Source organism: Rhinolophus ferrumequinum, chromosome 9, assembly GCF_004115265.2.
Source record: "Rhinolophus ferrumequinum isolate MPI-CBG mRhiFer1 chromosome 9, mRhiFer1_v1.p, whole genome shotgun sequence".
In the NCBI taxonomy this organism is placed as follows: domain Eukaryota; kingdom Metazoa; phylum Chordata; class Mammalia; order Chiroptera; family Rhinolophidae; genus Rhinolophus; species Rhinolophus ferrumequinum.
The window spans coordinates 19,246,052-19,266,462 of NC_046292.1; the positions used below are offsets into that span (position 1 = coordinate 19,246,052).

At 33.6% G+C, this 20,411-nt stretch overlaps 1 protein-coding gene and 1 pseudogene across 2 annotated transcripts in view; one reads left to right on the forward strand and one right to left on the reverse strand.

Annotated features, from left to right (window-relative positions):
* Positions 1-20,411, reverse strand: part of EYA3 (EYA transcriptional coactivator and phosphatase 3) — an 89,272-nt gene that overhangs the window by 53,613 nt on the left and 15,248 nt on the right. For both annotated transcript variants that reach the window (XM_033113237.1, XM_033113238.1), the window contains exons 2-3: positions 7,612-7,712; positions 971-1,014 (exon numbers count right to left, since the gene is read on the reverse strand). In XM_033113237.1, the coding sequence (XP_032969128.1) occupies positions 971-1,014; positions 7,612-7,644 (77 nt within the window). In that variant the 5' untranslated portion in view covers positions 7,645-7,712. The remainder of the gene's footprint in view (positions 1-970; positions 1,015-7,611; positions 7,713-20,411) is intronic.
* Positions 2,271-2,973, forward strand: LOC117026485 (proteasome activator complex subunit 2-like; annotated as a pseudogene).

Genomic DNA, 20,411 nt, shown 5'->3' on the forward strand with positions numbered 1-20,411 from the left:
GAAATAAAACACACCAGGAAAGGTGGTTAGGCCACCAAAAGTGTTTAAGAGCCTTTTGAGATATAATAATGAATGAAAACTGAGACCAGTCAGCACAGTTTTATGTTTTTCTCTCACAATGTTCAGGTGATTGGAAATAAGTATGGAATAGGTAGACAGTTGGGTTTACCCAGGATTGTGATTTTGCTAGGGAAGTATGACACAGAGGAAAGGGGGAGGAAGTTAAGACTATTTGTAAGGGACTAATTAAAGTAACAGATCTTATCATTTTAGCAGCATAAGATAAATAGCGAAGTATTTTCTGAGGAAAAGGTCAATGGTTGATAGTGAAAATATGACAAATCATTTAATTGGAAGTGTACAGTAAGACACCATATGGATGTGTGGCAGGAGAATAAATGAGCTGGAATGTAATGTGTAGTAGTAAAAGAGTGGGATTCTGGAAATTAAGATATTAGAAGCGATGCAGTTACAGGTTCACATGGCTGGTGGACAAACGACAGGAAATGAGAATTGTGAAAAGCTAAACTCCATGGTGCTGTGGAGGCCAGAGCATAAGGTGCAAAGAAGCTGTTTCTTTTCTACAAGCAGAGTGGGGCTAATGACTAAGGCACTCCATATCCATTTGGTAATTAATGCCAAAGCCCTTGGATTTCCTTGACTTCTGCTTATTCTTCCTATTTTTGTATACTGTACATCAGACTGAAGAATATTCACCATCACATTTCCTCCATGTATCACAGGCTCTACTAGATAACATGAGTTTGGTACTATTGTTAAGTAAATAATGAATGAATGAGAAAAAGAAATCAGCACTTACATGTTTTAAGAACATCTTAAACAAAGTACTTTCAAAATGTAAAGATTCATGTTAAAAACCAAAAAGGCAGTCAACCCAAATCATGCCCATAATCGGCATGTGAAAAAAAATTATAGGTAGATCATTAAAGAGAAATTCAATTTTACATACCTTAAAGTTTGCTCTCCTGATTCTTGCATCTTGGCTTTTTTAACCTGCAAAAACAAATAGGCAAAGGAATCAATGTAGTGATCTGTTTTTGAAATTATCTGGCTACTCAAATGTCAGGCTAACATTAACTAATAAACTTCAAGGTAACTGTTTCATCTTGTCATGCTTAGATTTAAGTAACCCTTACTATATTTTAGAGTTAGAGATGGACTTCTTTGTTTTTCACATAGAGCTCCTTTTTCTTTAACGAAAAAGTCTTTTTCAGATTCAAAGTGAAATGTTTACTAAGATTTTTACTCAAGATAAAATGTTCATCAGGATGAAATATCAAACTTGGATACAAACTAATTGGTTTTAAATTTTAACAGACACATAATTATATCATCAAACAGTAAATATGGCAATCTTGATATCATCTACTCATTTATTTACCAGAAATGTCTTTATACTTAAATTGCCTATGTACCAAAAATAAAGATAAATTCTTATTAGGTTACCAGTAATTTTAAAAATATTCTTCATACTATTGTTTCCCCCCAACACATTTTCATCTTTTCTAATTCCTTCTGAGGTGAAAGCATTTACACTGAAACAGTTTAATACACAAATGAAAAATCAATGTTTAACATTCCTAATGTATTTTCCTGCTTTCATATTCCAGAAGAATCTGATTTTAGAGCTCTCTGGTTAGAATAACTAGTTATAGTAGAAACATGCTTAGTATGCTTAGCTATACAAATTATAAATACTTAAAAGTATTTCAAGCTAACAAAAGAAGGCAGAAACTCTGCTAAATAATTGTAAACAAACATAACATAGGAATATAGGTATTTAATATGATTAAATTTAACATTTCAGACATTGTTTGCTTTATTTTGGGCAATTATTTCCCCCTATAAGTCGGGTATAGGAAGCATGTGCTACCTTGGCAGTAGAGGCAGGTAAACTAACTCAAAGGATACAGACATATTTCACTGGATTATAAAACTATGGGTTCAAACAACACAATCCAGAAACAGAATGTAAAGTAGTGTAGCTACTTTGGAAAATAGTCTAGCAGTTCCTCAGGCAACATAAATAATAAACAAGATAAATACAAGGCCCATAAATTTTCTCACAGACATTTATCTGTCATGAGAAAACACAACAAAATACAATCAACTAATCTTGGTTCCTTGCTTATAGCATATCAATAGATATTATATTTTATGCTGTTTAAAGATAAAACAAAGAAAAAAGGATCATTACAAAACACCCTCTAGGTGAGCCAGGAGACCAAAGATCTAGCAGCTGGAGCAGCATGGCCAAGCCTTGTGGGATGCGCCTGAGTGGGGAAGCCCGTAAACAGGTGGATGTCTTCTGACAAAATCTTTTCCAGGAGGCTGAGGAATTCCTCCACAGATTCTTGCCACAAAAAAATCATACACCTGAATCAGCTCTTGCAAGAGGACTCCCTCAACGTAGCTAACCTGACCTCTCTCCGGGCCCCACTGGACATCCCTATTCCAGACCCCCACCCAAGGACCGTGAAACGGAAACAGATAAGCAGAAGAAAGAAGTCCCTAAATGTGGCTTTCTTCCTGGGAATGAGAAGGTCCTGGCCCTACTTGCCGTGGATAAGCCAGAAATTTGAACTCGCAAAGAAAAATGCATTCCAGTGATCACATGGATCTAGCACCTGATCCCCAAGATTGAGGATGGAAATGACTCTGGGGTGGCAATCCAGGAGAAGATGCTGGAGAGGGTGAATACAGCCAAGACCAAAATAGAAGCCTTCCAGACAACCACTTCCAAGCACTTCTCAGAACGCGGGGATGCTGTGGCCAAGCCTCTAAGGAGACCCATGTACTGGATGACCGAGTGCATGAGCGAGACAGGCGGTCCATGGGGAGCCATGGTGTGGGGCCTTCTATGCTGAGCTTTATCCTATCATCATCATCAGCAGCAGCAACCTGGAGAAAACTGTCAACTCAAAGGGTGAAGAGAAGGCATCTATGTACTGAGTCCAGGGCTGGAAGGGAAATAAATAACCGATACTATGTGGATTAAAAAACACAAAAACCAAAATGACCTCTAAATTAAAAAACAAAATTACAGGAGAAAATAAAGAAAAAAACAAAACAAAAATAACAAAAACAAAACTCCTTGAGGTAGATAAACCCTTACTAAGCATATTAAATTCAAAAGACGAAAACACACTGATTATACAAAAATGCAAAACCTCTGTATGATAAGATACCTAAAACCAACCAGGAGGTCAAGGGATCCCAAGAAGACACACAGACTGTGACAAAGGAACTGACCTGTATTACAAATGTATGACATAGCTTCATCAAAAGGGGCATGGAGGGGGAACCGGCCCGGTGGCTCAGGGGGAGCCGGCCCGGTGGCTCAGGCGGTTAGAGCTGCCTACTCCTAATTCAGAAGGCAGCCGGTTCGATTCCCACATGGGCCAGTGGGCTCTCAACCACAGGGTTGCCAGGTGGATTCCTCGAGTCCCGCAAGGGATGGTGGGCAGCGCCCCCTGCAACTAAAGATTGAGCATGGCACCTTGAGCAGCTGAGCTCCCAGATGGCTCAGTTGGTTAGAGTGCGTCCTCTCAACCACCAAGGTTGCCTTGATTTGGAAAAAAAGTCCTGGAAGTACACACTGTTCCCCAATAAAGTCCTGTTCCCCTTCCCCAATAAAAATCTTTAAAAAAAAAAAATGAGCTTACTTAAGGAAAACTGTTCTGACTGGAAACTGTAAGTCTAAAGACAAGAAAAATTAAACTGTCTAGTTTATATGCCCACCAAATTTCACAAATGACAAAATAGAGGCTCTTGTTATAAAATGTGCTGTCCTTCCCACCTGAAGATGACATTATTTACATAGGTCAGATAATAATATAATTTTCCAATAATAGGGATGAATTTATGCTTAGCTCACCCACAGACCCTCTTTGTGATCAAAGAAATGTACTTATGAGCTAGTTGGTTAAGTAATGAAAACAGTCTAGAGTCTTCAAACAGTAATACATACAAAGAAAACTAGATTGAAGAATCTAACTTATCTTAGGCTTAATTTTAGTAGAGCCACGGAATAACAAATTTAGCGAATGAATCCCCTCCCCTCCAAAAAAAGATCTTGGAGCAAAAATTTAAAAGATACCATAAGTGCCTTTCAAGTAAAAACTGCTTTCTCACTTTTTTATTACAGTGCCAACCCAGTATAAAGAGTAAGCAATTATAAACAGAAATAAAGAAAATGTACCTAAAGTAATGTCTACCAAAGAAAAAAGTCTGGGAGAGGAAAATGTGTTATCAGCTAATTTTTCACCTTTAATGGCCCACTGTTTGTCTTGATTTGGGTAATTATTGTCCCCATGTAAGTCAGCGACAGGAAGCATGTGCTACCTTAGCACGAGAGGCAGGTAAACTAACAATGAACACAGACATATCTGACTGGATTACAAAAGTACAGGTTCAAGCAATATAATTCAGAAACCTCAAAAGGTTAAACATAGAATTACCATATAATCCAGCAATTCTACTCCTAGTGACATAACCAAGAGAAATGAAAACTTATATGTTCACATAAAAACTTGTACGTGAATGTTCATAACAGCATGATTCAAAACAGCCAAAAAGTGAAAACAACCCCAGTATCCATGAACAGATAAATACATAAAATAAAATAAATAAAATAGTGATTAATAAATAAAAGGATGAATGATAAATAAAACCATACGATGAAATAATTAGTATTGAGTTTGGTATGTATATTCTTCCAAAAATGTTTCCTATGCACATAATGTCGTTCTAAAACTTGAGTTCACAAAGCACTCCTGATAGCCATAAAGGAGTTTTTCAGGTGCCTCCAGTTTGCCAGAAACAGTTTTGGTTTATACCTCTTGTGCAAAAACCAAGTCTGTTAGTGCTCCTCTTTCATTCTTAAAAGAGTTCCAGTTTGGACAATAATATGAACTGCTTCAGAGTAGATAAAAAAGATGAAGACTGGGGGATAAAAATGGGGGATGGTGACTACAGGGAAACCATTTCTGATTGCAGAGGATTGAGCATTGACTGGCGATAAGGAAAAGTAAAAGATAGGGCCTGAGGCTAGGATTTATGTTGCACTGTGAACATGGACCTGAACAAATCTTAAGATAGAGCAAGTGAGAAGTAGAGAAACAAGAGAGGGATAATACAGTAAGAGACAGGAAGAGACGACGGGATTAAAATAACTCTAATGCTAATGCCCATCAGTAACATCTCCCTCTATATACAGGTAAAAAGTACGGTTACAACTCTTAGCTTTGTAACTTGAAACAAGACCATTATTTCCCCTCATATTTTAGATCTCTACTACAGCCCTTTTCTCCTCAAAGTCTGACATTTACTTTTCCTATTCTAATTATTTTTAACAGTTAGTAAGTGTTCTGTGTTTTCTTAGATTCTGTTTATTTGGCATCCATTAATCACAGGGCCAAAGCTGTTTATATTTCCCCTGTGATCCAGAGTCCATGCTCCGAACCACCTCCTTTATCCAACTCAAACTCACCAAGTCAGTATTTCCCCTGATCTAAATCAACCCAGGGCCAGATACCAGACACCTACCTAGTGGCAGCCCTCATACCCCAAAACCCCCTGAAATTATTCAATGTAGCCGATCCTAAGTTGTTTACCCTGCCTTGCTTTGCCTCCCTCGCCTTGCCTGTGTTGGGAACCTAAGAAAGGCTGTGGTCTATGCATTCCCCTAGCTCCTTTCTGCCTCCTGACCAAAACTGGTGCTTCCCTGTAGCCCTGTGTGAAGTGCCATGCCTTGCATTTCTACGGGAACTGTGAGTGACATTGGACTTTTCTTTCTATGGCAATGAGCTCTCAGTGTTGTCATTCAGTCACCTTTATAAATTAAGACCCAGACACAAGTCAGTAAGAAAATGATATCCCATGACAATCACAATTTATAGTCAGCAGAAAATTTGTTTTTAAAGTGCTTTAATTTCTCACCTTCCTCTGAAGTAATAACAATCAGGTTTTATACCTTATGTTATAGCAATTGAATAGTATGGTAAGGAAATGCAGCAGTGCAGAAAAGATGACCTGCCAGCAGGTCAGCCTCACAATTCTCATTACCGTAAACAGGTAAGGAGTAACTAACAACAATACCCATATCAACAACTTATATATGTAAGTCTCCTGAAACTATGACTAGAGCTTTTACTACATTAAAAACTCAATGACTTAATTTTCCTTGGTACATTTAGTGTCTCTAATTCAGCTATTTGTTCTTATAGTGTATATCCTACCATGTTTCCCCAAAAATAAGACCTAGCTGGACCATCAGGTCTAACGCATCTTTGGGAGCAAAAATTAATGTAAGACCCAGTCTTACATTATAATAAAATAACACCTGGTCTTATATTGTATTATATTATATAAGACCGGGTCTTATAGTAAAATAAGACCGGATCTTATATTAATTTTTGCTCCAAAAGACGCATTAGAGCTGATGGTCTGGCGAGGTCTTATTTTCGGGGAAACACAGTAGACATACTGCTGAAGTTGATTTTTAACCTTACCATCTCCCTGATTATTAATGTCTCACCAAGAACAGGGAATGACATTTCAAATGTTTCAAAGGGCTGTTTTACTAATTGCTTATGTCTTCCTCATTTTATACTTACTGTAAGTGAGAGGGTTAAAAAATAATGGCAAAGTAATCATCAGTATACATTTCTCAGCTTAAAGAAAAATATTAAAAACATAATAAAGAACGTCAATACTTAAATAAAGCTGGTGTCCATCCTTCTATGATGTAAAGAATACATCTAGAACATGAAAAACATATCCTATTATCTGCTTTCAAAATTCAAAATTTTCTATGGATTTTCATAAAGAAAGGTAAACAAGTACCACTCTATATTTTCTTTCAATATGAAATGCAAGACGTTCACTCAGGATAACAAATTGAAATCAGTATTTACCTAACTTCAGAAAAAGAAGCTCAAGACAAAAGGAAAAGACCCTTTAACATAAAACTATTGTAAGAGAATGATTTTTATTGTTTTCATTTTTTAAATACTAAGGGCCCAAAAAAAAAACAAAAAAGGAGAAGCAGCAGCCATGGCAAGGCAATAAATACATTATCACTTGGGGACATTTAAAATTTTATTTATATTAAATATTTAAAAGAAATTAAGAATTCAACCTAGTTTATAGGGTCTCATCTGTTTTTAAGAATTAGCTAGTGGTCAGATTATACTTTCTTTAAATTACTACAATTTTTTAAAAAATTAGATCAGTTAGGGAAATTTAGGTTAAGATAAAACTGAATTTTCTGGCAGAAATAGTATATACTGTTTGGTAAACAGATGTCCTTTTATCTTCTAAAAACTATAAGAAGAGTCACTGATTTTTTTTAAATGACATTTCTAAATAATATACTAACTTTGTAATGCTGAATTTTCTAAGCAGACTCCTTAGCATTGTTAGCAAAATATGAATTTAAAAACATATGACATTGTTTCCTGAGAAGAAAAGGAGTCTTTTCCTTATTTTTATTTGTAATTTGGAATCTAGTATAACTGAATAATATTTAAAATCTCTTAAGATTAGCTTTTCTATAATCAACTTGAAATTTTTAAAGGAAATACTTACCGGTTGCTCTGGTAAATCTTGTTCTTCTTCCATGAGGACCAATATTTCTTTATCAGGCTTATGTGACTGGATCGGAAGTGTCTCTCAGCAGTCTTCACAGTCTGGATAAAAAAGAGGGGGAATTCAAAGCTTTATATGCTCTGAAAGCATTATCATTCAGGCCATCAGAAAATAATTTTTTAATATTTTGTTACCCCAAGCTTTCCACGTGAGTTCTAAATCTCCAAATCTCAAACTTGCACGTGGCTTTTTAAAATTGACACGCTGCACCAAGTCAAGATAGGTATGATTTTTATAATACCTTGCAAAAGCCAGCACGTGGAACCACTGCTGTACTTAACATGGTTACTATAGCGCCTAATGCATTCAACATTTTACAATGACAGCCATATGCTGATAACTAGAACAATTTTTTTTTAGGATTAGAGTTACATTTTTAATGATAAAAACTAGCCTAGCAAGTCAGTAAGTTATGATAACATCTACCCTGCTTTAATGTAGAACATTTATATAACTCTTTAACAGACACACAGAATCACTTTAAACAGGACAAACTGGAATATCAATTACTTTCATAACCAACTATTTGTATACATGTAATCGATTTAAAGGAAAACTCAATTATTCTGGATCTATTGTAATAATGCAAATAAATAAGTAAAGTGAAACTCTGAATTTTAGAATTAAGGAAAAATAATCATCTAAAGCTGGGACCCAATGTTATTCTGAAATAATAAGCTCCACTAAATATGCTTCCTAGTCAATTATTTAAGCAAAATCTTTTTCTCCTCAGATCCTGCTCTTCCTGTCTTGATTTTCAAATTAAAAAAGAAAAATAGGACTCTAAGCCCCACATTTACTGGTAAGAACACCTGCCCTTCTGGCAAGACAAAGACACAGACAATAGAAAACTGAAATACATTATAAAAACTAAAAACCCCATTACTATTTAACAAAAATGAAACCAGCACTTCTCCGAAAAATGTGATTGCTTATGCTTTTAATTAAGGTCACACCTGTTGTCACTTCTCCCAACCATTGTAACCAACTTAACGTATAAAGATAAAGAGAGTATAGAGTCTTACTGCAGAAGTAATGAAAATAGATAAATAACATGCAAAGGGGAATGAAAAACTTCAGTTATGCCAGTATACCACCACTCCACGTCTACTGCTCTCCCTTGGCGCAGTACAACACACTTTTAGAGCCACACTCCAGAATGGGAAAAGGAGAGAAAACATGTGTAAGGGATACAAAAATGTCCAACTCTGACTCTTTACTCCCTGCCCTGACCTAGAATGTCAAAAGAAAAAAAAGTTTAAAGGTCAGAAGCACTGGATTCTCAACGCACTCACGTGTAGCTCATACAGCCTCAAAAGCTAAGTTCTCATACTACCTGACGTAGGTAACTAGCGCTGCAGAATTACAGAGCGCAATAACTAAAGCTCACAGGAGTTATCTTCCTGTACTTGTTTTGTTTTACTCAGAAGAGCATAATCAATATGACGTGAAACTGACTTACAATTTTGAAAGATGAAACATTTTTATGTTTCACCAACTTATATCTTAGTTTTAAATTGAAATGTCTTTACTTTAAGGGATTTTAATACTGTCTAAATGTACATAATGTTCATCTATGATTTCATCCCATAAGAGCAAAATCATTAGGAAAATATAATGTCTCATTTGTTGAACTTTTATGTGACCAGCTCTCACCTAAACAAAAAGTGATAATATTCCATGTTTTACTTAATTCAAGGTGATAACTGTAATAATTGCTATCTCTGTTTAGTAGATTCTCCGAAAGGGAGAGGGAGGGGATATTCCTTCTCATTGGGGAAGGGTTATAAAATCTATCTCTGGGCAAGAGGAAGGTAACAAAATTGTTTTTTTTTTTGTTTGTTTTTTTTAAAGGATACTTAATAACATGTGCTTTAATTTGGTTTTAAACACAGAACTAATTTATTTTTAAAATATGAACATTAAAGAAGAACATAGATTTTTATTGATCAAAAGGGATTATGGGTTTTAAAAGGCAAGAAAAACTACTCTTAATAGAGGGGAAATAAATTGTCAAGTCACACAAAACTAAATGTTAAAATCTTGAATTTTGCTTTTTAGAAATATAAAATATTTCTAAAAATATTAGTGATTTTATAATGGAAATGGACTAATTTTTTATTTTTCTTGAAATAAATTCTACAGTAAATTGCAAGAAAACCTTTAAGAGAAAAATTAGAAGACATTTCTTTCTATCTCTATTTCTTCTATGAAAATAAGCAGGCTTTGTTGTTTCTGTCTTTAAAATTGCCTTTATTTTCTCAGCTTTTAAACTTAGTGGAGCAAAATGGACATAGATAATTTCTGTATCAAAAAAACTTTAAAAATCAAGTAATTGGTTAATAATCACTAGTAATTTTATCATTTTAAAACAAAAAGAGTAATCTACAAGGAAAGTATATGACTTATTACAGAATCGTCTGGAATTCTACTGGCAACATGTGATATGTGTGAAGTTTGCAAACATATATTCTGGTACATTTGTGTATAAAAATATATTAATAATTACTATAAATTACATAATTCCATCACAGACTGCATCTAAGATACTCCTTTCCATCAACACAGTATTCTTTCTTCCTTCCAAAAATTTGTAATTTGAAAGAGCTGAAATATAAGAACATACAAGAATGCACGTATTTATCGCATTCCTAGTATTTATCCGTGTGCTGAAACTTTTAAGATCTCACACCATTTTCTCCAGTGGCATGTACTTACAATCAAAAGTCACGTTTATTAGCTACCAGATGAAACTGTTATATAACACAGACACAGTGATCCAGTACTTGATAATAAAAAAAAGTACAGAATTACTATACAAATCTTAGTTTTCTCATTTCCACGTACTAGTTTTAGAGTTTAATTTAATTGTATGTTTTTTTGGGGGGCTGGGTTGTTGGGTCTTGGTTTTTTTTTTTACTATTAATATAACCTGACATTATTCTACATTCAATAAGATTCATCTTTTAATTATCCAGTAATATAACAGCTTGACATAATAGTGGAAGGTAGATTCTTAATGTAATTTAAATGAATATAATTATAACTTAGCCAAACATCCGATGAAATTACAAAACACGCTCTGAATTCATCTTATGTATAAAGTACCTTTACAGCATTTGAATAGTAATGTATTTTCATAATTTTCTAGTTTCAATTCTTACAATTGGTTTCTAAATACAACTGTTTCATCACCGTTTTTAGAGTTTGTCAAAATCTATTTGCCTTCATGGACAGAAACCTGGGAAAATCTACCATTGAGAACAGAAATAGCATTGCCTAAGACTTCACATTTCCCTACCTGAAGATGCTAACAATGAAAAAATAGGAACTTTGGTTTGATTCAAAAAGGTCACACAATTTTAAATACTGTCATTTCACATACTAATAAATAAAAGCAAGATATTTTTGTAATATGACAGCCATAATTTTTAATCCTTAGAAATTAATGGGAAATAATTAGTAACAAATATTTTATTTCAAAATTCTAATTAGATTCCTGCCTCATAATTTCTGTTTTGCACCAAGTTCAACACATTATTTATCTTGTAGTTATAAATGGCCATCTAAGCAAGAACTTAGGTTACTTCAATGTGTTGTTATAGCTCTTAAATACAGGAAAGAAAATTGAAACATATATATGAACATTTTAAAGCAAAGAATAATTTTTTTACAATGAAAACAAAGTATACATCACTATTAATTACATCACGAGAGATATCTAAGTAGAGCAGAACAGTCTGATTATAGGTCCTTGCAGGGGAACTTGCATGCGGCTAAGTATGCACAGAGATATTTAGGTATTAACTGAATATCTTTGATACAGTTCTAAGTAGAAAACAGGTCGTTCTAAATTTGATCACTGGCTACTTACTACCCGCTCCAGAGCCTTATATGTACTTTTAGAGCACACCAAAGAAAAGGCTACAGAAATTTCCCTACAGAAAATTAACAGCATCCTTCCCAAAATTAAATATATCTCAGCAATAATAATTATAAACAATAGTAGCCTAAAAAAGTATTTAAAAAGTGATCTATCACCACTTAAGATTTTTAATAATATGTGGATTACTTTAGGACTTAAAAGAAAAAAGAAACTAGCAAATGTTTACCATGGTATTCTCAAATATAAATATGTGTATGCCTTGAAGAACGAAAACAAAAAGCAAAATACCTTCTTCTAAATTGCTTTAAGATGACTGCTTCAAGTATTGTTATTCAACAATAGCTGATATATTCTAAAGGAGATCTATCAATGAATTGAGAAACAAGTGTTCTAACACCCAAAGTACCAAACATAAAGCCTAAATGTATCTCTTAAAAATAAATCCTAATTCATAAAATAGGAGGCTTATAAGGCAAAATCAGAAAACATGTCAAGAAAATAGTTTTAAAACATTTCTGTGGTCTCTTGCAGAACAGTGCTTACCAGCAGTCAGTGTTGATGGGGATGATACTAACCAGTAATTTGGGATTTGTAATCTATAGAACATATACATTAGGTTTCAGATGAGAAGTAAACAAAGGTTTATTCCAACACCTACAAATTTCTTACTGAAAATTAGGCAAAAAGAACAATATCTTGGAGGAGAGGAGAATATTTTGGAGGAGAGGAGAATAGAAGCATTTGAGGAAGAGCTGCCCTACACCCGTCTTTAATTTAAAACCAATTATCGTGGGAAGGATAAGAGAGCTATCATTTACAGAGCATTTATAATACAGCAAGTATTGCTACATTTGTTGTCTTACCTAATTTTATCTCCACAACTATCCTAAGACACAGGTGGTATCATTCTTATTCTATGGACAGGACAACTGGGATTTAGAGATTTAAACAATTTGCCTGAGATACTAGCAATAATGTTTCAGGTTAAGGTAAAGAGTCTAGAGGGTAGTGGTGATAGCTGCACAACATTGTGCATATATTTAATGCCACTGAATGGTATACTTTAAAATGGTTAAAATCATTAATTTTTACATATATACATATATTTACCACAATAAGAAAAAATACAAAAAGACCCATGAGACTAGAAATACCAAAACAATAATCAAAAAAAGTATTTTTAATAGTAGAAAAATCAATATTTAAAATGTATTGTCAGAAAAACTGAGTATCAACGTGGAGAAAAAACATATCCACATCATATACTATGATTAATTCTAAATATAGGAAGAACTAGTAGCATTCAAAAAATATTGAACGAAACAGAAAAGCATATTTATCTCATCTGTGGAAAAGAGATAAATTTTTCAGCAATAGAAGAAAGCATAAGCAATTACTAATTAATAGATCTGGTTACATAAAATAGACCTTCATGCAATGAAAAAATAACAAATCTAATATTAAAAGGATATAATAAATGGAAGCAATACCTGCAATAACTATGATAAAGCTTAATGTCTTCAATATAAATCTAACCAATTCAACATTTATCGATCATCTGTTATGCAGCAAACAATGCCTAACATATACATCCACTAAAGGATACAGTTTAAGATAGAATCAGCATTTGGAAAAAAAGATTCTCACTAATAACTGAATAAATTTTAACATTTTAAGATACCACTTCATACTTATTAAACTACCTAAACTAAATCTAAACATCAAAACCTAGAGTTATCTGGGCTCTAAGAAGATAAGAAATATTCAGGTACAGCTATAAAATCAGACTGTTCTCCAGTTAGAGTATAAAAAAAATCATAAAATTGCCCATGGTCTGAATAATTTTCCTTGTGGTTTTTTTTTCTCCCAAAAATTAAATAGAGGGGTCAGAAGTTAACTCTATTTAAAAAAGAGAAAGTCTGTTGTTCATAGAAATGAAAAATTAGAAACAACCAACATGTGGAGAAATACCTATGCTGTATTTCTACAATTGAACATTCTATATTAAAATGAAAACTAACCTATTTCAATGCAAGCTCATTTAAAACGTGAAAAAAAATGTAAGATTTTACATGAATTATTGCATAATAATAGCTTAAATATAATTTGGTAAGATCAAAAGTAGATACAAAAGGAATAAAATACTGGATCCTTTAAGATTTGTGTTTAAAAATATTTAGGTACATTATTTTAAAAATGCTTCTATAAAAATGTTCCTCAAGACATTAAGCTAAAATTGGATATAAATTCTACATTCTGGCTCACCCTTTTTCCTCAGGAAAAAACTTCAACTTTGAGGGAAAAGCAATTTAAACTGCAGTGATACTCCCTTAACCCCAAATTTTAAATAAGTTCATGAAAACACTACGGGCAGAAAGACTCATTTACTTTTCTTGCTCTGTCATCTATTTCATAAAAAGTCAAGTTAGACCCTGCACACAAATCCAGGGTTGGTTCATTTTATGGTTCTGAGCAAAAGCATTCAACTTCCAATAATTAAAGAATTTGACATCAGAAGACATTTCACATTTGGTTTTACCTTTTTGGACAGAAACTACTCTGTGAATGCAATAAAATTTATAATATGATGCTACAAGGAATATAGAGTATTAATTGTTAGAGGTAATCCCTATTTTAGGGTCGAGTAAATTAAAACCAACACGTGGAGGCATTGGTTCATAAAGTCTCTAAGTAGCAGAACCAGTAGTGGAACCCAAGAGTCTGAACCCCCTTGTCTGAAGCCTTTTATTCCCCTTCATGCAGAATTGAGCATACAACCTTCCCTTTTAAAATTACATTCCTACTATTACCTTAGGCTATTTATTTCTTTTCCTTCATTAATTCTCTAACTATTCTGTTATATTACTTTGACCTCATGGTATAATAGTATGTTCCTAAAAGTTTTAAGTTTATAAGTTTAAAACATTTAAATAAATGTTTTAAATTTATAAACTTAAAATTTCTTTTGTTAATGTGTTATCTGGCACTTTAAGGACCTCCTAAAAATCCTAAAATGAGATTTTTTTTTAATGCTACTTTTTAACTTTTTGTACAGTCTAGCAAAAATAACAATTTCATTTCTCTTTACAAACCTTAAGTCTTTAATTTGCAATGTACAGACTTTTTACTGTCAATGAAAAAAATTTTACAGGTAATTTTAATTACAAGGTATATTTCTAGTCAGATATAAGCATCATTTCAGAAAAACAAAATATCTCCCAACCTACTAAAAACTCAGTTATTAGTGAAAATGTTCCCTGCTTCATTATTAGTTAATAACTAAGAATTCTTCAAAACTTCTGACTTCTATTGTGGTCTGTACACATGACAGTTAATTCTGTGAAAACTATTAATTTTCCTTTGGTTCTAAGGTTCCTGTGGAATCTTGATCCTAAATTCTACTTTCTTCTTTTTAGTATCTGATAGCAGACAGTGGGCATTCAACAAATATTTGTTCAATCAAGCACAATTTCCAGACTCTTGATTCCTCAAAATACTTACTTAAACCAGTTCATTAAGAACTTTCAATATACGTAGGCACAAAAAATTAAAATCTTCACTTTTCCCATTTCTCACTAGAGATGTCTAAAATCACAAGTTTAATTCTTTACAAGGTTTTGTTAACCGATTTGAAAAACATCACTTTACAGTTTGTGTTAACTGAAAAGCTCCCTTCAAAAAAAAGCAAGTAATGATATACTTTAAATCAAATTTTAATTATATCTGTAAAGAGGGATCACAGCACAGGTACTATTTTAGAGATTAGGAGCCCTTAGGTTTCTCTCCTTTAATGGGCTAAAGTTTTAAGTTAAAAAGAAAGAAAAGGAAGGAAGGGAAGGGAAGGGAAGGGAAGGGAAGGGAAGGGAAGGGAAGGGAAGGGAAAGGAAGGAAGGAAGGAAGGAAGGAAGGAAGGAAGGAAGGACCAACATCCTAATTCCCAGAACCAGTAAATGTTACTTTCTTTGGAAGAGTCTGCAGATGTAATTAAATTAAGGGTTTTATAATAAGATTATTCTCGATTATCTAGGTTGGCCATAAATGCCATATCATGTCCTCATATGAAAAAGGCAGAGGGAAATTTAACACATACACAGAGAAGGCTATATAAAGACAAAGGCAGAGATTGCAGTGATACCGCCCAAAGGCTGCCAGCAGCCACCAGAAGCTGGAAGAGACAAGGAACAGATTCTCCCCCTAGAGCCTATGGAGGAAGTGCAGCCTGCCCACACCTTCATTTCAGATGTCTGGCCTCCCAAACTGTGAGAGAATAAATTTCTGTTGTTTCAAGCCTCCAAATTTGAGGTAATTTTTTATGGCAGTCACAGGAAACTAATACAAATAGCAAAGTTTATTTTGTTTTTCATTTGTTTTTGCTAGTATGACCTCTCTACTTGGGTTTGTTGGCCATCTGGCCACTGAATGAAATACACAAGCTGAAAACAAAGGTGGGGAATGAAGAAAAGTATGTAAATAAGGTAACAGAACATGACTGTACATACAGCTGCAAAAATGCTTTTAAACATTAAGAAGAACAGGGTAAACAAAAAACACAAAAACTGTGCTTGCTTCGGCAGCACATACACTAAAATTGAAACGATAAAACATCCCTGAATAAGGATGACGCACGCAAATTAGTGAAGCGTTCTGTATTTAAAAAAGAAAAAACAAAACTCAAGAACTTTTCAAATAATTGGACAGTTTGCCTAATAGAACTGTCACATTACTACAAAGTTAGCATTCTTATGTTTTCACTCTGGGCCAAACCCTAAATTTACAGAAGAAATTCCCAGCTAACAGTCACATTGGTGGTCCCAGTGTTTCATGGATCTTGAGAAGCCTTACTGATTTACTGTCTTGAGAACAAACTCAAGTACAGATCGCCCCTGACTTCTGATGGTTCAACTTACGATTTTTCAACTTTATGATGGTAGACACATTCAATAGAAAGTGTACTTCAAATTTTCAATTTTGATTTTTGATTTTTTCCAGGGCTAGCGATATGCAGTACAAAACTCTCTCCTGATGTGGGCAGCAGCAGTGAGCCACAGCTTCCACTCAGGCAAGTGGGCCTGAAGATAAGCAATACTCTACACGGTACTATCTTGCCAGTGTTTTCTGGATATTGTGTTCTAAGTACATTTAAGGCAAGCTAGGCTTAGCTGTGATGTTCAGTGGGTTAGGTGCATTAAATGCATTTTTGACTTAGGATATTTTCAACTTATAATGGGTTTATCAGGTAACCACATCGTAAGCTGAGGAACATCTGTACTAGTGTCTGTTAGGCAGCACTTAAAATCAGCATACAATCACTATACTCTGCTCTCTCCTGTGTTTTGCTTAGGAAAAAAAATTACTGCTAGAGGTAAATCTGAAAAGATGCACAGGTCTTCCTTTCCAGTTGATCTTAAATGACAATCTTAGGCAAACTGTGCCTCAAGATTGAAGCTCATATTTTTCTATTTTGATTGAAGTTCGTATCTTATATTTCTTTCATGAAGTCAATTTGTGATATTTATAGAGGATTATGCTTCTCCATAAAAGCATTTTACTAAATGTTTTATTTTAAATTTTGTAACACTACGCTAAGCACTGTATAAGAGCATTAATAAATAGATCATATAGTATGGTAGTAATCAGAAATTTTTGTCATTAAAAAAATGTGAGTTCTAACTCAGCAAATGATTTTTTTTTCATGTGTTTCTTTGGGGCTTTCTTTTGTGTATAACTTAAATAGAGCCTTAACATTTTTTCTGAACACTAAATATTCACAGAATATCTCAAACCAGAAGAAAACTACTAAAATAAAATACAGAGTAGAATATGTTAGGTATTAAAGATACATTCTGAAAGAAATCATATTTAGTGTGTTTTGGCTACTGTCTATCAAAAATTTATGTCAGTGTTGAAAATGCCATTTAACTTAAACACTAAAATGTATAGATTTAAGAGAATAAAAAATTATGTAGGCTTAGCTAATTTAACCAATAGAAGCTCTTAATGCTAACTTCAAGCAACAAAGTAAATGAGAAGAGTAAATTTTAGGAACTTACTCCTTTTCTTGTTAAAGACTCTTAATTGAAACAATTTTCCCAGAGGTTCTCTGTATAATTTTCTGGTTGGTCTGAAAGGAAGGGATCAAATCTACAGAGGCCAGCAGTCTCAAATGTTGGAATCTCCTCTAACTGCAACTCAAAAGGAACTATGCACAAATTAAACTCATTCACCAAAAGAAAAGTATATGACATATATAGCATTATGGGATAGATATGAACTGAAAAAAATATTCTTGCAATAAGTATAACCAAGACTAGTTGTGGCATCTTATAAATTGGTTATAACATGTTAGAGCCAGAAATAAAATTAAAGTTATACTGAATGCAATATGGTATTCTGGAATGGATCCTGGAATAGAAAAAGTACATTAGTAGAAAAAATAGTGAAATCTGAATAAAGTCTGGAGTTTAGTTCATAGTAATGCACCAATTACTAGTTTTGACAAATGATTATAGGTACGTAAGACATTAACAAGAGGGGAAACTAGATGAGGGGTATATGGGAACTGTCTGTACTATCTTTGAAACACTTATGGAAATCTATTCCAGAATATTATTATATTATCCCCAAATTAAAATTATTCCAAAATAATTATTCCAAAATAAAAGCCTTACCTTAAAAAATGAGGTATCATTACACGCTTACTAAAATGGTTAAAATAAACAAAAGAAAACTGGCCATACCGACTTCGTAAAGATGCGGAGCAACTAGAACTCTCAGACATTGCTGGTGTGAATACAAAAACATACAGCACATCCATTAAGGAAAACAGTTTGGTCTTATAAAGCTAAACATACACTTAACGTACGACCCAGCACTCCCACTCTGAAGTATCAATCTAAGTGAAATATAAACTTATGTTTACACAAAAATCTGTACATGAATGTGTATAGTACCTTTTTCATATAAACACCAAAGACTGGAAAAAACTCAAATGTCCCTCAAACTGGTGAATGGATAAACTGTTGTACATCTATACAACAGTATACTACACAGCAATTTATGCGACATGGACAAATCTCAAATGCACTATGCTAAATGGAAGAAGCCAGGCTCAAAAGTCTACATACTGTATAACTCCATTTATATGTCATTCTTTACATAACTATAAGAACAGAAAATAAACCAGTGTTTGCCAGATGCTGCAGAATGGGAAAAGGACTGGCTACAAAGGGGCATGAGGGAACTTTATTGGGGTGATGGAACTATTCTATATCTTCATTGTATTGGTAGTTACATGATTGTATGCATTTGTAAAACTCACAGAATTGTACACTTAAAAAGATGAATTTACCGTATGTAAATTATACCTCAAAAAATTATAATAGGATCTGTTTAGATTTTTAGAAAGAAAATTAATCACATGTGAAGTTGAATAAAATTCTGACTATAATTATAATATAAACAAATTATAAACAGTTGGATAAACAGTTTATGAGTACAGAGATTTGAAATGTTGGCTAATAAAATAATAAACATAGTTGGATCAACATTTTATTTATGAGTACCAAGATTTGAAATGTTGCTATATTACTTGATATCATCATAACAGAACAGTTTTTTTCCATTAAGATAGGTGACTTAAATAAGGACAAATAAATTCTTTTTCCGTTTGTTTTAAATGCGACCACCTTCAGACTACCTTCCCTACCTATATGGGAGTGGTGGAAGAATTCTACCCCTATGCTAAGCTACTAAAGGTAGAGCTATACAATATACAATCATTCAGAAGTAATTACACCTAAATTAGCTGTTATTTATTGAAAGACAAAAACAGAGAAAAGAGGAGGAAAGAGAGGGGGGAGGGAGGGAGGGAGGAAAAGAAAAACTTAAGACACAGGCAATGAACCATGTAAAAGATCTCTCTGCAAAACAAATACACAGTTATCAGCCAGAAGAATTATTCTACAGCAAAATACTTTGCAAACCCCATACCATGAAAATGTGTACCTGACAAAGAGGAAAAAAGAATTCCCAAAGAGAATCCTGTAGTTTAAGTTTTGAAAGAGAAAGTTCACATAAAAGTCCACATCATTTACTGGAGTTATTATGGTTAACATCGAACAGCATTGTCTTCTTTAAAAAATATTTAAAGGGCTTACAGGCATAATACCAAAAGGTGCAAAAACTTGTTAAGCAGGCTTGCTTTATGAGACAGATGTTTCTAAGAAGTTTGTGATCAAGTTTTCATAAAGTCAATCATTCCATGTGCACTGTAGGCTTACTATTTAATAAGGCCAATTAGTACAAGGGAAAGAGAGGAGATTTGGGGTCAAAAGCACTCAGCTGTTACCTACCAGCCATAAGAACTTGGACAGGTTGGTTTATCTTGTAAATATAGATTCATTCTAAAATTCAATCAATTAATACTTAGGAAGAGTCTAGCACAATGCACAATGCCTGACACATAGTATAGGTACCCTAAAAATGTTAGTCCCCTTTGCATTCATAAGTGTCTTGCTATGCATTGAGAGTGGAAGAATAAATGAATAAGGCAGGACCATTTCCATAAGGCATTCACAGTCCAGTGGATTTCTCAGCTATGACACCACAGCAAATCCATAAAAGAAAAAAAAAAGGGATAAATTTGACTTCATCAAAATTAAAAACTTCAATCCTTTAATTTATATTCTGATTTCTACACCACTGTAAAATGTTTTCTATGGAAGTCAAAATTGAGTTTTCACTAATGGTCTTCCCTTAGTCCCCATCTTATTCGTATTTTCTGCAGGATTTGATGATGCTGACTGCCCCATCTGTACTATATTCCTTTTAGGGTACCTGAAAATTGCCCTCTTCA